Source organism: Poeciliopsis prolifica, unplaced genomic scaffold, assembly GCF_027474105.1.
Source record: "Poeciliopsis prolifica strain line A6 unplaced genomic scaffold, Auburn_PproV2 SCAFFOLD036, whole genome shotgun sequence".
NCBI classification, from domain to species: Eukaryota; Metazoa; Chordata; class Actinopteri; order Cyprinodontiformes; family Poeciliidae; genus Poeciliopsis; species Poeciliopsis prolifica.
Window position 1 is genome coordinate 2,200,106 of NW_026562411.1, and position 15,522 is coordinate 2,215,627.

The 15,522-nt window shown below is 40.9% G+C and overlaps 1 protein-coding gene across 1 annotated transcript; it reads right to left on the bottom strand.

Annotated features, from left to right (window-relative positions):
- Positions 1 to 327: 327 nt before the first annotated feature.
- Positions 328 to 9,586, bottom strand: LOC129374411 (scavenger receptor cysteine-rich type 1 protein M130-like). Its single transcript, XM_055052816.1, has 10 exons — positions 9,474 to 9,586; positions 4,415 to 4,723; positions 4,039 to 4,338; positions 3,074 to 3,382; positions 2,698 to 2,997; positions 1,733 to 2,041; positions 1,357 to 1,650; positions 803 to 1,132; positions 506 to 593; positions 328 to 424 (listed from the first exon to the last, which is right to left on the bottom strand). The coding sequence occupies exons 1-10, from the start codon at positions 9,517 to 9,519 to the stop codon at positions 328 to 330; spliced, it is 2,382 nt and encodes a 793-aa protein (XP_054908791.1). The 5' UTR covers positions 9,520 to 9,586.
- Positions 9,587 to 15,522: the final 5,936 nt, after the last annotated feature.

Below are 15,522 nucleotides of genomic sequence, written 5' to 3' on the forward strand. Positions count from 1 at the left end.
GCCACAAGTGGCCCCTGGGCCTCACTTTGGACACCCCTGCTGCAGCTACGACCAAATGAAGGCAGGTTGATGATCAGATTTTGATCAAGTGGGTTTTCTGTTATATTTTGTTTGGTGGATGTTTTCTTTTCTTTTCCCTTCTTATATAAGTTTTACTCTGTAGGTTTAGTCCAGATACAAATTTCTGAATGTTGAACTTCCTTCCTGCTGCAGGAGCTCAGAGACATTTTATCATAGATACATAGACGGACAGATTCCCAGGAGTCTGAAACGTGTCTCTGCTCCTTCCTGTGGATGTGAAACCAAGATGATTTTCTCCTGGTTCCTTCAGACTGCAGCCTCCTCCTCTAAGCCGCCTTCAGCTCTGGATCCTTCATCAAGAACGTTCATCATGATGTTTTCTGGTCCAGACTTCTGGTTTCTCCTGGCCTGGAAACAGAGGATGGTTCAGCTGCAAGGCAACAACTTTCCCAACTGAACACATCATGCATGATACATGCAGTACCTTATAGTAGAGGAGCAGGAGGATCCCAGCATTCCCAGCATTCCCAGCAGGACGACAACCAGTCTGGTGATCAAAGCAGTGAGATGGGCTGAAAATGAATGAAACAGATTCAGGATCAGCTTTCATCAGATGAGTCCAGCTAGAAATGTACAATAATCACATAGACCCTGGTTTTCATGCTGCCTGTAGATCATGAACATTAATATAATCAATCCTCCTCTCTGACCTCATGAATGAGGCAGACAGCTGCTGGTTCACCTGAAGCAGAACTTCTCCTGATGGACTCCATGAGTTTACCTGAGACAGTGAGGTTGAGAGGCTGGCTCATAGACCAGAAGTTATGGGAGAAAACGTAGACGTGGTAAAGGCAGCGGTAGGTTCCTTGGTGGGCGTGGCCAGCAGCAGCGAACAGGAAGAGGGCGGAGTGATTAACAGCTGGCAGGGTCTGGTTCTGAGTGTAGTTAGAGGTGCTGAAGATGAGCTGGAAGGAGCCGCCTGCATACTGAGGCCTGATGGAGCACATGATGCTGAACTCTGAGCCAATGAGGAGCTCAGACCCCTGCTTTCTGCCTGTGGAGACCCCGTCAGTGGAGGAAGAGAGGAAGATGAGCGGCTCAACCAGCAGACCTGGCAACGCAGAGGAAACACAGAGACAACTGGATCTGATCTGAGGTGGAAAACAAGATGGCTGATCCTAGACTGGTTACCATGGTTACTAGCATGTTTCTACATGATTACTAACAACTTTATGATTCAGTAAAGTCAGTAATATTTAAACCAGTTTTAGTTTCTCTGCAGACATCTGGAACCTGATGGAAGAAACATTTTAAAATATATGAGTTCAGATTTACCTGAGCAGATGATCTCATTGCTCTGATCATTGGTATCATCATCAGGTAAACAGTTTTTTAATGCAGATCCTGACTGAAAACAGAGAGACCAGATCCTCCAAACTGGTCTCTCTGAAGATTCATCTGATTTTCTTGCTGAAACAGCAGAACCACAGTCCAGTGCAGCACAAACTGCAGCAACTGAGTTCATGTTCCAGTGAGGATCATAACCATCCACTGGTCTCCACTCTTCTTGATGGAACATCTCCAGTCTCCCGGCACATCGACTGGCCTCTCCCACCAACCTGATGTTGTCTTGATCTGAGCAGAGACAGAGAGTTCATTAATGAAGGAAGTGAAGCAGTGAACAGCAGCAGGTCTGCAGATCCTCCTCTACCTGAACAGGTGAGTCCAACAGCTTGACCAGGTGAGCAGCTGTTTCTACCTGAACTCTTCCTGCTGCTGCAGTTCAGCAGAGCAGACTCACTGCCTTCACACAGGAACTCTCTGCTCCCCACTGGAGCCTCTGCTTCTCCATAGAGCGCCCCCTGGAGGACTGAAGGAAGCACACAGCCAATCTCCCTGCAGACCACCTGTGCATCCTGCAGGTCAAAGTCTTTTTCACACACTGAGGACCACGACTGGTCGGTCTTCACCTCCAGTCTGCCTGAGCACCGGTTGGTCCCTGAAACCAGCCTGACTGAATCTGTGGATGCAGAAAGAAAAAAGATTTAAAATATTTCAGAACTTTATTTTTCTAGATACTCATGGAAACATCTCTGAGTTTGATGAAAATAAAGGTCAAGAAAACAAAGTGAAGTGAAACCGACTGTACCTGCAAGTTTATCATTCATTATTATTTCTGCTGAATTTATCACATTTTGGGCCTTAACATGATCATAAACTCACTAAATGTCTAACAAACTTTAATCTCTGTGAAAATGTGAATATTTCAGTGGAATTAAAAATAAATGTGGCGATATGGCTGAACAGCGCCCCCTAGTTCAGCCAGGCCAACAACCATAACAAACAAAAGGTTTTCCTGCTATTTCCACTGAAAACAGGAAGTCCACCATTTTGGATCAAAAGTCATTTCCTGTTGATTTTCAGGTTTTAAACATGTCTGATTTCCTTGAACTCCTGGGATTTTGATGCATCGACTTCAAAGCAGCAGAGATTAAAAGTTATCAAAATGATGAGTTTTTGTTCATCTATTGGAATAAACTGAGAACTTTATCTGGATATTTAAATGATTTGAGTTTCCCTCAAGGCTTCAGGTTCTTAGTTAAAGGTGACGGTTTCTCTGCAGACGTCTGGAACCTGATGGAAGAAACATTTTAAAATATATGAGTTCAGATTTACCTGAGCAGATGAACTCAAGGCTCTGATCACTGGTTCCATCATCAGGTAAACAGTTTTTTAATGCAGATCCTGACTGAAAACAGTCAGACCAGATCCTCCAAACTGGTCTCTCTGAAGATTCATCTGATTTTCTTGCTGAAACAGCAGAACCACAGTCCAGTTCAGCACAAACTGCAGCAACTGAGTTCATGTTCCAGTAAGGATCCCAAACATCCACTGGTCTCCACTCTTCATGATGGAACATCTCCAGTCTCCCGGCACATCGACTGGCCTCTCCCACCAACCTGATGTTGTCTTGATCTGAGCAGAGACAGAGAGTTCATTAATGAAGGAAGTGAAGCAGTGAACAGCAGCAGGTCTGCAGATCCTCCTCTACCTGAACAGGTGAGTCCAACAGCTTGACCAGGTGAGCAGCTGTTTCTACCTGAACTCTTCCTGCTGCTGCAGTTCAGCAGAGCAGACTCACTGCCTTCACACAGGAACTCTCTGCTCCCCACTGGAGCCTCTGCTTCTCCATAGAGCGCCCCCTGGAGGACTGAAGGAAGCACACAGCCAATCTCCCTGCAGACCACCTGTGCATCCTGCAGGTCAAAGTCATTTTCACACACTGAGGACCACGACTGGTCGGTCTTCACCTCCAGTCTGCCTGAGCACCGGTTGGTCCCTGAAACCAGCCTGACTGAATCTGTGGATGCAGAAAGAAAAAAGATTTAAAATATTTCAGAACTTTATTTTTCTAGATACTCATGGAAACATCTCTGAGTTTGATGAAAATAAAGGTCAAGAAAACAAAGTGAAGTGAAACCGACTGTACCTGCAAGTTTATCATTCATTATTATTTCTGCTGAATTTATCACATTTTGGGCCTTAACATGATCATAAACTCACTAAATGTCTAACAAACTTTAATCTCTGTGAAAATGTGAATATTTCAGTGGAATTAAAAATAAATGTGGCGATATGGCTGAACAGCGCCCCCTAGTTCAGCCAGGCCAACAACCATAACAAACAAAAGGTTTTCCTGCTATTTCCACTGAAAACAGGAAGTCCACCATTTTGGATCAAAAGTCATTTCCTGTTGATTTTCAGGTTTTAAACATGTCTGATTTCCTTGAACTCCTGGGATTTTGATGCATCGACTTCAAAGCAGCAGAGATTAAAAGTTATCAAAATGATGAGTTTTTGTTCATCTATTGGAATAAACTGAGAACTTTATCTGGATATTTAAATGATTTTAGTTTCCCTCAAGGCTTCAGGTTCTTAGTTAAAGGTGACGGTTTCTCTGCAGACGTCTGGAACCTGATGGAAGAAACATTTTAAAATATATGAGTTCAGATTTACCTGAGCAGATGAACTCAAGGCTCTGATCACTGGTTCCATCATCAGGTAAACAGTTTTTTAATGCAGATCCTGACTGTAAACAGAGAGACCAGATCCTCCAAACTGGTCTCTCTGAAGATTCATCTGATTTTCTTGCTGAAACAGCAGAACCACAGTCCAGTTCAGCACAAACTGCAGCAACTGAGTTCATGTCCCAGTAAGGATCATAACCAGCCACTGGTCTCCACTCTTCTTGATGGAACATCTCCAGTCTCCCGGCACATCGACTGGCCTCTCCCACCAACCTGATGTTGTCTTGATCTGAGCAGAGACAGAGAGTTCATTAATGAAGGAAGTGAAGCAGTGAACAGCAGCAGGTCTGCAGATCCTCCTCTACCTGAACAGGTGAGTCCAACAGCTTGACCAGGTGAGCAGCTGTTTCTACCTGAACTCTTCCTGCTGCTGCAGTTCAGCAGAGCAGACTCACTGCCTTCACACAGGAACTCTCTGCTCCCCACTGGAGCCTCTGCTTCTCCATAGAGCGCCCCCTGGAGGACTGAAGGAAGCACACAGCCAATCTCCCTGCAGACCACCTGTGCATCCTGCAGGTCAAAGTCATTTTCACACACTGAGGACCACGACTGGTCGGTCTTCACCTCCAGTCTGCCTGAGCACCGGTTGGTCCCTGGAACCAGCCTGACTGAATCTGTGGATGCAGAAAGAAAAAAGTTTCTTCAACATTTTCACTGAATTTGGTTCCAGTTTGTTCAGCAAAGCTACAATCCAGTTCAGACTCTGTGTGGAGGAACAAACCAACTAGTGGAGAACGGGCGGAGAGGGGGGCTGGGAAGAGTTTATTATTTTTATATCTCATGTTTAATATTCTTTGCACTTTTAGCATCTGCCTTTACTGCAGGCCTGGAGATGAATGGAAAAAAAACTGAAGACAAACTGAGAAAATTAAACTAGAACAGCACAAAGAACCTATGAATTAACAATTATTAATATTTTATCATTGTTTTCTACAAAGAAAATGACAGATTTAATGACAGAATCATAGAAAACTATCATATTTACTCTCTGAACTTAATTTGTGGAGGAAGTGCAACATTTGATCAGCTTCTTCTCAGTGACATTGAGGTTTTTATAGCCCTGAATCTGCTCCACTGGTTCCCCTTGAATCTAATCAAACTTCAGTCACTAACCTGGTAAAAACCAGCCGCTCTGTTCCACACTTTGGTTCATCCAGAGAGTCTGGACTGTGTTGAGGTTTTAAATTTCACCCAGTGTCTAATGTTTGTCCATGACATGCAATGAACCAGATCCACACTAAGTTTACTGGAAGTTTCCTGGGCTGTAAACATGTTGCAGATAAAATCAATTACCAAGCAGTGATATATGAAATCACTCAATCAGGTTTATTGGCACATTGTGCTCAATACAGAGAGCAGATCAGACGATCTATAGTGAAACATTTCTCATTGAAAACTCCCAGGCAGAGACAACAGGAGTTTTATACCAAGGCTGGTTCTCATGCAGCTGCAGGAAAACATCTCCCAACCTTGTGCTTGCAAACCAAACAGCTTCATTTGGTGAGAGTTCACTGGCATTTAGGATGAAGACAATACAACCAGCAGATATTACCTTACAATAATTTGTCCACCACAAAACAGAGAAGAGCCCAATGAGGCGACTGTTGATATTCATTCAATATTTGAAAGTGTGACCAACATGGACTGAACTTCCTCCACTGCCATTGATTAAACTACAGACAGACTGTGTTTCTACAATAACAGCAAATCAAGGTCATCATTCAACTTCTTCTGTTCACTGATTGGTCCAGTAGAAAATCTACCAGAGGGAATCCAGGGGAAGGGGAAGAAGCCCAGACTGAGCTGGAAGTGAGAATATTTTTAAAGTGGAGTTGGAAGCAGAACAGGAAGACACTGGCCAGGATATGAAATCACCTGAACAGACGATCTCTACATTGTTGCTCTTGTCTCTTCGTAACGACAGCACAGATCCACAGTGGAGCTGTCTGCACAATCCAGCTACTGATGTAGAGTTCCAGTTATAGTACCAAAACTCCACTGGTTTCCAGTCTCCCAGTTCCTTCTTCTCCAGTCTGCCAACACAGCGACTCCTTCCTGCTACCAGTCTGAGTTCATCAGCCAGCGCTGGAAGAAACAACATTTACATGTTGGGTTAGAAAAAGCAAAGACAGATTGATTTAGGATGTGATGACAGGATCCTGTTGATGGTGTTTATTTTATCTTCTCTTAGAGGCAGAGCTGTCATGGATGATTCTGATCAATGAACCTTTATGTTGGAGTGGCCTAGTTAAAGCCCAGACTGAAATGTTATGTACGCTCTGTAGTAAGACCTGAAATGTTTCTTATTATTTTCATTTTCTACCCGTTTATTCTTCATGTCTTTACTGAGACCAACACAAGTCAAATTAATTGTTTTTGTGTAAAAATGTTGTGAAATCAGCTGATTCTGATCCTGATTCTGATCCTGAATCTGATTCTGATTCTGATTCTGATCCTGATTCTGATTCTGATCCTGATTCTGATCCTGATCCTGAATCTGATTCTGATTCTGATCCTGAATCTGATTCTGATTCTGATTCTGATTCTGATCCTGATCCTGATCCTGATCCTGAATCTGATTCTGATTCTGATTCTGATTCTGATCCTGATTCTGATCCTGATCCTGAATCTGATTCTGATTCTGATTCTGATCCTGATTCTGATTCTGATTCTGATTCTGATCCTGATTCTGATTCTGATCCTGATTCTGATTCTGATTCTGATCCTGATTCTGTTTCTGATTCTGATTCTGTTTCTGATCCTGATTCTGTTTCTGATCCTGATCCTGTTTCTGATCCTGATTCTGATTCTGATTCTGTTTCTGATCCTGATTCTGTTTCTGATCCTGATCCTGTTTCTGATCCTGATCCTGTTTCTGATCCTGATCCTGATTCTGATTCTGTTCCTGATTCTGATTATGATCCTGAATCTACTCCTTATTCTGATCCTCGTTCTGAATCTGATTGTGATTCTGATCCTGATTCTTATTCTGATCCTGATTCTGATTTTGATTTTGATTCTGATCCAGATTCTGATCCTGATCATCACTATGAGCCTCTGTGGCCTTAAATCGGGTTTCAGACTTTAGCTTATCGACTGTCTTCCTGCAGAAAGTGTCTGAACCCCCAGCAGTGTGAACAGGACGGCATGTGGGCGGATCACAAAATAATCTACAAAAATAATCTACAAAAATAATCTACAAAAAGCAGAAACACTGAATCCAGCATCTAAAATCAAACCTTAGATTCATCAACTCTCTGCCACCAAGTCACTAAACTGGTTCTGCTGAACTTCAGACGACTTTTAGTTACTGACTTCATCACTGATCAGAATATTGATCTTTGGTTCCTGACAGAAACATGGTTGATATCAATAACGACTCATCTGCACTAATTGAATCAGCGCCTCCTGATTACAGTTTTGAAGTGAGAATAGAAACCATAAAAAGTGAGGAAGGGTTGCTACAAAACATCAAGATTCATAGAAACTGTAAGAAAATTGATTTGGGTCATTTTAACTCTTCAATATCTGGGAATTGAGGTAAAAGTCCATAAATGAGCTCTGATGCTAACTCTATGCAAAATCCCATCATATGTGGAAAAACATCTCTATTGACTTTAATGGGTTTTTATCTGTTACATTCATTGATTCTGACAGTTAAATAATTGTGGGAGATTTCAACACCATGTTGAGGGTCATAACTTCTGGATTGTAGGTAGTTAGAGCTAGACGAGTCCCTCTCCACACCGGCTTAGATAGATCGTTCCTCTCCGACCTTCTGCAGGGTAATACCCAGCTTTCAGGAACTTTCCGGACCCGTTAGATGGAGAGCTGGTCAGTAGTCAGCCCAGAAGAGTTGTGAGGTTTAGGGCGGGGCTGGCTATTGCGCAATAACAAACAATATTATAGATCTGCAAGACGACTCTGTTGGGGCCGAACGTCAACGGAGTGAAACTCAACGTCACGTTTATGGTGAAATCTCCAACGTCTGCACTAACATTGCAGGGAAACGCTCATAAAGCAGAACATGAACAATGATTGAGCTTCATTTGCTACAGCTGACAGACTCACAATCCACCTGAGCTGCAGCCAAACTGGGCCTGCACATTTCTTTAGAGAAAATCACCAGAACTGAGGATTAATCTGCACATCCTCTCTAAATCCAATATCAATGCTATACTGAACATAACAAATGCAGAAAAAACGACTCAGTTTTAAATACTGAACTCTAAAAACTCAGAAGACATAATAAATGAATGAAGCTCCTCTTCCTGCTGTCTTGATGTCACACCCAACTTTTCTTCAGGAAGTCCTGCCTGTCATTTCATCTGATCCGATTCAAATAGTAAACTCTTCGCTCTCATCAGGTGTTTCCCCCAGCAGTTTTCAAACCGCTGATATAAAAACCATCTGAACGAATCATTGCTGCAGAATTACAGGCCGATCTCCAACCTTTCATTCATCGGCAAAATGATTGAAAAGCCGTTTCAATAATTAACTCTGCAAAACAACCGAAACACTCAGTTCCTTTAAATCTGGACTAAAAACCCAGCAGGTCAGATTTGCTTTAGAAACATAATCAATGAAACTGATCAACATTTGATGTGTAACGACGACACTTTGACCAAATGTACAGTTTACTGGTTTACTTGTTGCTGAAATGAGCTATAAAATTAATCTGATTGATTGATTGATAAGGAGAAGCTGTCTTTTTTTATTTTTGTGTTTTTATGACGTAAAGCTCTTTGAACCGCCTTGGTGCTGAAATGTGCTTTACAAATAAACTTGATTGATTGGTTGATTGATTCTAATCTGCAGCAGGCCAGATCCACATCCTGCCTGAGACGCTCCCACGTCAGACGGAGCCCAAACGTTTTCACCAGCGGTACCAGAAGCTGGTCCAGTGACCGTGGTGCTGCTGGGCTCGGTTGGCCAGCAAACGGGCCTGACCAGAACCTCAGAGAGAACCTGTGGAGCCAAGAGGAAGATGAGAGGATTCATGCAGAAGGAGCCATTTTATGCGGCTCCACCTGTTTCCTGCGCAGATTCAGCGCCGCTGCAGAGTTTCCGCAGCTTCTCCTTATCAATCAATCAATCAGATTAATTTTATAGCTCATTTCAGCAACAAGGCAGTTCAAAGTGCTTTACTTCATCAAAACACTGAAACCAACAACTGTTGATGTTATTGGCTCCTTAGCAGCAAGTAGACAATATAAACATCACTAACTGCAGCAGCAGCTCTACGATCTGAGACCAGAAACAGTTTCCAGGTTTTTGATTGTAAAATTTAACATGTTTACCAGTCGATCGTTTTTACTTGAACTCCAGTGAATATCAGTGTTTTGTGTGAAAGTGGAGTCCTACCTGAGCTGCAGAGACACAGCAGCAGCATCAGAGCTGTTTGGTCCATGTTTCCTCTGAATGTGGAGCGAAGCTTCGTCTCTTGATGTGATCAGGATGAGGCTCCAGACTCTGAAGACTTCCTACTTTAAGCTGTTTTATCTGCTGCTTCCTGAACGTCACAGTTCACGTCTTTGGCTGCTTTCAGAGAAAACGCCTCCTTCCTAGGAGCTCATGGTGAAGATGGGTTCATACTGGGCTCATACTGGGCCTACTGGGATTCAGGCTTTCACCAGTCTCTGTTGTTCCTGTGTTTAGTTCAGTGCTTGTTCTGCAAGTGGCCGGAGTGGATCCAGGTGTGTTTGATCCACTGAAGGGGAACCTGATGTTGTTGGGAGCAGCAGCTCAGCTTCCCTGCAGGAAGGAGTCACTGCTGACCAGAACTGAGCCCAGGTGTTGCTGCTATGAAGAGAAGAAACAGAGAGAAATCTAGACATTAATCTGGGTGTTCAGCCTCTGTGTGCTGCCGTGAGCTTGCTGAGTGATGCTAATCTGGATTGAAGCGTCAGCAACATTATCAGCTTTATTGCAACATAACCGGGTTTTTCAGGGTGAATCTAAACTTTAGATCTTCAGCTGGAAAAAGTTGTTTATTTCAAAGAGCTGAGATATTTTAGGTCCATTTAACTCAAAACATTTATTATTTAGCATATTAAACATTACCAGCCCCTTTATGCTGCTGCAGCAACATGCATGCATGAAGATCTAAACTATTAGCTCAACTTTTTCAGCTCTGAGCCAAAATTCGAGCCGGTTGGCCCAAAGTTGTTTGATAGTCGGGTCGGGCTTCTGCGGTGCATTTTTAATAAACCAGCAGGTTTTCTGGCATTTCTAATTGCTCTGTTGGAGTAGTTATATTTTTTACCTTCATAATTTCACATAAAACATGTTTTTGCATGTTTATCATCTTTTGATAGTATCACAGTTTCCATCTGCTTTGGCCGACTCAATTTACTGATACTATCCGTCACTAAGCAAAAAGCCACTGACTCTTCAAAATCCCCAAATAAATTAAACTAGAACTTCTGAGTTCAATTTTTTATATTTTCTGTAATAATTAGCAATTAACTCCACTAAGCTATTAGCCCAGGTAATTATTAGCTTAGCACTAAAGCTAAACAAAAAAGAAAAGATCATCTTTCTTGTTTGAGTTTAAATATTTCCAATCAGTCAACCTAAAAAACTTCATTGCAGTCAGCTGACTTGCAGCATTAGGTGGGGGAGGGGCAATGACGCTCTGCAGAAGAAAAGCAAGAACCTAAAACTAAATATTTGCTTTTGATGCTGATTTTTAAAATTAACATCATCAGTAAACAGAAAATACACCAAAAACTTCATGTTGTTGTTTAAATTCTCTTTAATCTTATTTAACTTTTCACAAAGCTGCAGATATAAAACACAAACATTCCTCTAAACCAGAGTAACCCTAAATGTGTTTTATTTTGTTAAATAAGGTTTCTATGGTGACCAACAGTAACTCCCCAAAGAAACGGCAAACAGCCTCTAGGGTCAAAGGTCACATGTGGGGTACCCCAAGGTTCAATCCTAGGACCCCTCTTATTCAATATTTATATTCTTCCTATAGCTCAGGTTATAAAAGGAAATAATATTAGCTACCATAACTATGCAGATGATACTCAGATCTACATTATGATGTCACCAGGTGACCTTTGAACCCATCCAATCACTGAATAAATGTTTAGAACAGATAAATGTGTGGATGTGCCAAAACTTTCTCCAGCTGAACAGAAACAAAACTGAAGTCATTATTTTTGGACCTAAAGATGAACGATCTAGAGTTATAGAACTAGAGTTATAGATCTAGAGCTATAGATCTAGAGTTATAGAACTAGAGTCAATGCACAGCTTCAGCTATTACAACTAAAACCTAGCGATCAGGCCCGAAACCTGGGTAGTGATGGACTCGGACTTGAACCTCCAGAGCCACATAAAGACAGTAACAAAATCGGCCTTCTATCACCTGAAGAATATCTCCAGGATTAGAGGACTAATGTCTCAGCCAGATCTAGAGAAACTCATCCATGCGTTTGTCTTTAGTCGCATTGATTATTGTAACAGCGTCTTCACAGGCCTGTCCAACAAATCAAACAGCTGCAGCTGATCCAGAAGCTGCTGATCCAGAAGCAGCTGATCCAGAAGCTGCTGCTCCTGTTCTCACTAAAACCAGGAAGATAGAGACATAACAGCAGTTTTAAAGTCCAACATACTGTTGTTAGTTTATAAATCACTGAACGGTTTAGCACCACAATACATCAAAGATCTGCTGTTGTTGTATCAACCTTCCAGACTCTCAGGTTCTGGTTCTGGTTCTGCTCTGCATTCCCAGAACCAGAACCAAAAGAGGAGAAGCAGCTTTCAGCATCTATGGACCAAAAATTTGGAACAAACTTCCAGAAAACTGTAAAACAGCAGAAACCCTAACTTCCTTTAAATCTCAACTAAAAACCACCTGTTTAGAATTGTATTTGAAATGTAATTATTTTTTAGTGTATGTTGCATGACTTTGTGTTTTTATGTTTGTTATGATGTAAAGCACCTGGAAATGCCTTGCTGCTGATAAATAAAATTTGATTGATTAATTGATTGATTGAAAAGGCCAGTCCTCTTCTGAGGACACCCCCCTCTATATCGATAGGGTTGCAGTGACTTCTGACACCAAACCTTTAGAACGGAAGAAGCAAAGAAATATGAGTATGATTACAGCGAGTTAGGTAAACTGCTTTTAATTATAAACAATATTTTACCAAAAAGCCTTTGAAATCACATTCATTGCAGGTTTTAAATTACACACACACACATAAACACACGCACACACACACACACACACACACACACTGAACCCACACACACACTGAACCCTCACACACACACTGAACCCTCACACACACTGAACCCTCACACACACACTGAACCCTCACACACACACTGAACCCTCACACACACACTGCACGTGATAATCAGATGAACAGGTCCAAGTTTTTGTCGCCATAATGTGATGTAGAAAAGCTGCAGGTCAGAGTTTCACCTGCGCTGGTCTGATCTTAGATCATCAGACGTAATAAAAATGTCTCCCAACTCGCATCAGGAATAAATTCCTGCTATCGATATAAAATCATGACTCTCTGTTTTACCAAAACAACCGTTTTGAAAAAGTAAAGGACAATAAATAAAGTTTACAAAGGCTTTAGTAGCAATAACTCAATGAGCAACTCTGTCAAAGGAAGTTTCTTCTTCAGTGGATTTTAATGCAGCGCCCCCAGTGGTCAGGAAGGGAACAGGTTGCTCAGAAGGTTTGGTTAGTTTGACTCAGAGCAGAGAGAAATGTTGCTATCAAACTTAATCTGCTGGATTATCACATCCAGTATTAAAGATCAACTCAAACAACTAAAAAAACAAGGATGAGACAGGATTTGGCTGGAATGTGGTTTATTTATTGGCTTTTAATCAAGCAAATGTCATTAGGTGATTCTTACGGCTGACAGCATGGTGACGGGTTTTAATCTTCGTTTCTCAAACTGGACAATCCAGCAAAGACTGAAACTAGCTCCATTTGACAGCAGGCACTTTGTTGTAACCTCAGAGCATTGAATCAGCAGCTATGTCCACGTCGCCGTCTGACACAAATTAAAAACAATGGTGAGGTTCGCTCGTCCCCTACAGCCGGTGTGACCAGCACATTGCACATGTTCAGCCAGCGGGAGTTCAATTAACTCCCAAATCCTTTTTATTTGAGGAACTTTCCAAATTGATTTCCCTGAACGCCCCAAACTCAGCATCAAATGGTGAAAAGCTGTTAAAGCTCATTCTGCGACGCCTCGGCTTTATTTACGCACCTGCTGGCAAACGAAGCCAAAACTCACTACATAAACCGGGGATTTTTAATTTTCCACAGTTGCTGAAGAAGACTTTCTGAGCATGAAAAATCTAATTTCCTCCTGATTCTGAAGTTTTTATTTAGTTCTTCAGTGAGCGATTTGTTCTCTGAAAGTTTCAAGTTTCTATCAATAGAAAATCTGCCAGTGAATTAAACTGTCAGAAATGTTTTACCTCATTGATCATAAATAATATCACTTTACATTTCATAATGTTGTACCAGGTTTACATGGGAAAAATTGAATTCAAATTGTTTATATAAAATTCTTCTGTTTGCAATACATATTAATAATACATATGTAAACAAATCCCTAATACTCCTTTAAATCAATATATCTCCATGCAGATTCTTTTATATTTTTGGTTTCTTCTGAATCTAAATACCTTCATTGAATAAAATAGTAGGAGGAAAACTAATTTTCTGGAGGATTTTATTATTTTATCAATTGGGAAGATATTGTGTAAATGTAAATATAAAATGCAACTACAATGTTTCAAAGGTTGGGCGAAAATATTTGACTTGGATGAAGATTTTATTCTCTTCAGGAACAAGTTATGTGAGAACTGGTTTCCGCCAAGGCTTTAGAGCTAATTCAGGAACAACTTTGGGCTGTTCCTGGTTATCAGACGGAAAAAACTCAAAGCTCCATGAACGCCATAAAACATCCCTGATTCTGACCTTGCTGCACAAAGCAGCTTCAGACTCATCAACGTTCCTCCTACAACTCTTCCCTCTAACTTTTATCTGCAAAGAAAACAAGTTTTCTTTGTTGACGTGTTTTTTATGTTTGTACTTTAATTCTGAATTCCTCTAAAGGACTGCAGTGCACAGAAACAGCTTCATACATTTAGATTCATAAGTACCAGATAGTGACTGGGAAGGTGATCTTTTATTCTTCACTACATTTTTTTAATCTCTCTCAGATGGTGAGATTTTAGTCCAATCGTTTCAGATTGAGCCGTTTTAGGACGTCTGTCCCAAATACGGCAGCTGTCTTTCCCAGCAGCTACTAAACAACATAGAGCAGTGAAACCAGCTGACCAAACATTCTGGAACCCCGCTAGGGTTGCTCGTTAACGGGGCAGTGTCTGCTGATTTGTGACATCACATTCCTCACACAGAAACGCAATAACTTATTGCCAGAAACAGCTTTTTTTAATTGCTTTTTTAGAAGTGGAAGTCCAAAAACATTACTAAATTATTATTGAATTACTATTATTATTATAAAGGGAGTCACAAACTGTGTTTATAAATGAGTTGATAGAACCAACCTCTCCAACAATATGAAATGCGGTATATGGAGCAGGGCAGTCGGGGTAAATATAACCCAAACAAACCTGCTAGCCAAGCATTGCAGAAGAAACGGCTCCTGGTCTTCAGCCTAAAACAAAAGAGAAATCCTACAACCGCTGAAATCTGATACCACTTTAGTTTTATGTTCATTTTGTGAAGAAAGAAGTTACACTCAGTGTTTTCTTCAGAGAATTTAAGGACATTTTCTTCAGTGGTTCTTGGTGCAGCCTGGCCTGTAGGGGGCTCCTCACAGCCCCCTACAGGCCAGGAGGGGAACAGGGTTTCAAAGGTTTTGGTTGGTTTGACAGAACGGACGACAAAGACTTCAGTTCAGGAACACCAAGAAAAACTTCAGGAATACTTTTTTTTTATAGTAGAAAATTTCAGTTTTCAGTTAAAAATGTCATTTGCAAAAAAAAATTCACACAGACAGTAGCAGTAAAATAAAGACATAAGCAAATGTTTACCTCCACTTCTCAATAAGTTGAATTAAAAAGTTATTTTTTTTAGTAATTTAATGTAAAAATGTTAAACACTGTCATAATTATTAAGATTCAGATTAAAATGTTTTATTTTCTTATTCTAGCTGAACAAATAAACACTTAAAATATGATTTTATTTCCGTTTGAAAAGTCTCTCAACCTAAACATGAAAGAACATTAATGAATAGATATTAAGAGAAATGAAGGAAAAGCACTTATTAATCCTTTTCCAGGAACAGAAATTAATTCATTAAACTTTTTTTTAAATTTCATGTTCATGTTTATCTTTACTTGCAAACATAAGTAATCCTTCTGCTTTGTTGTTACACAAAACTACAAATTA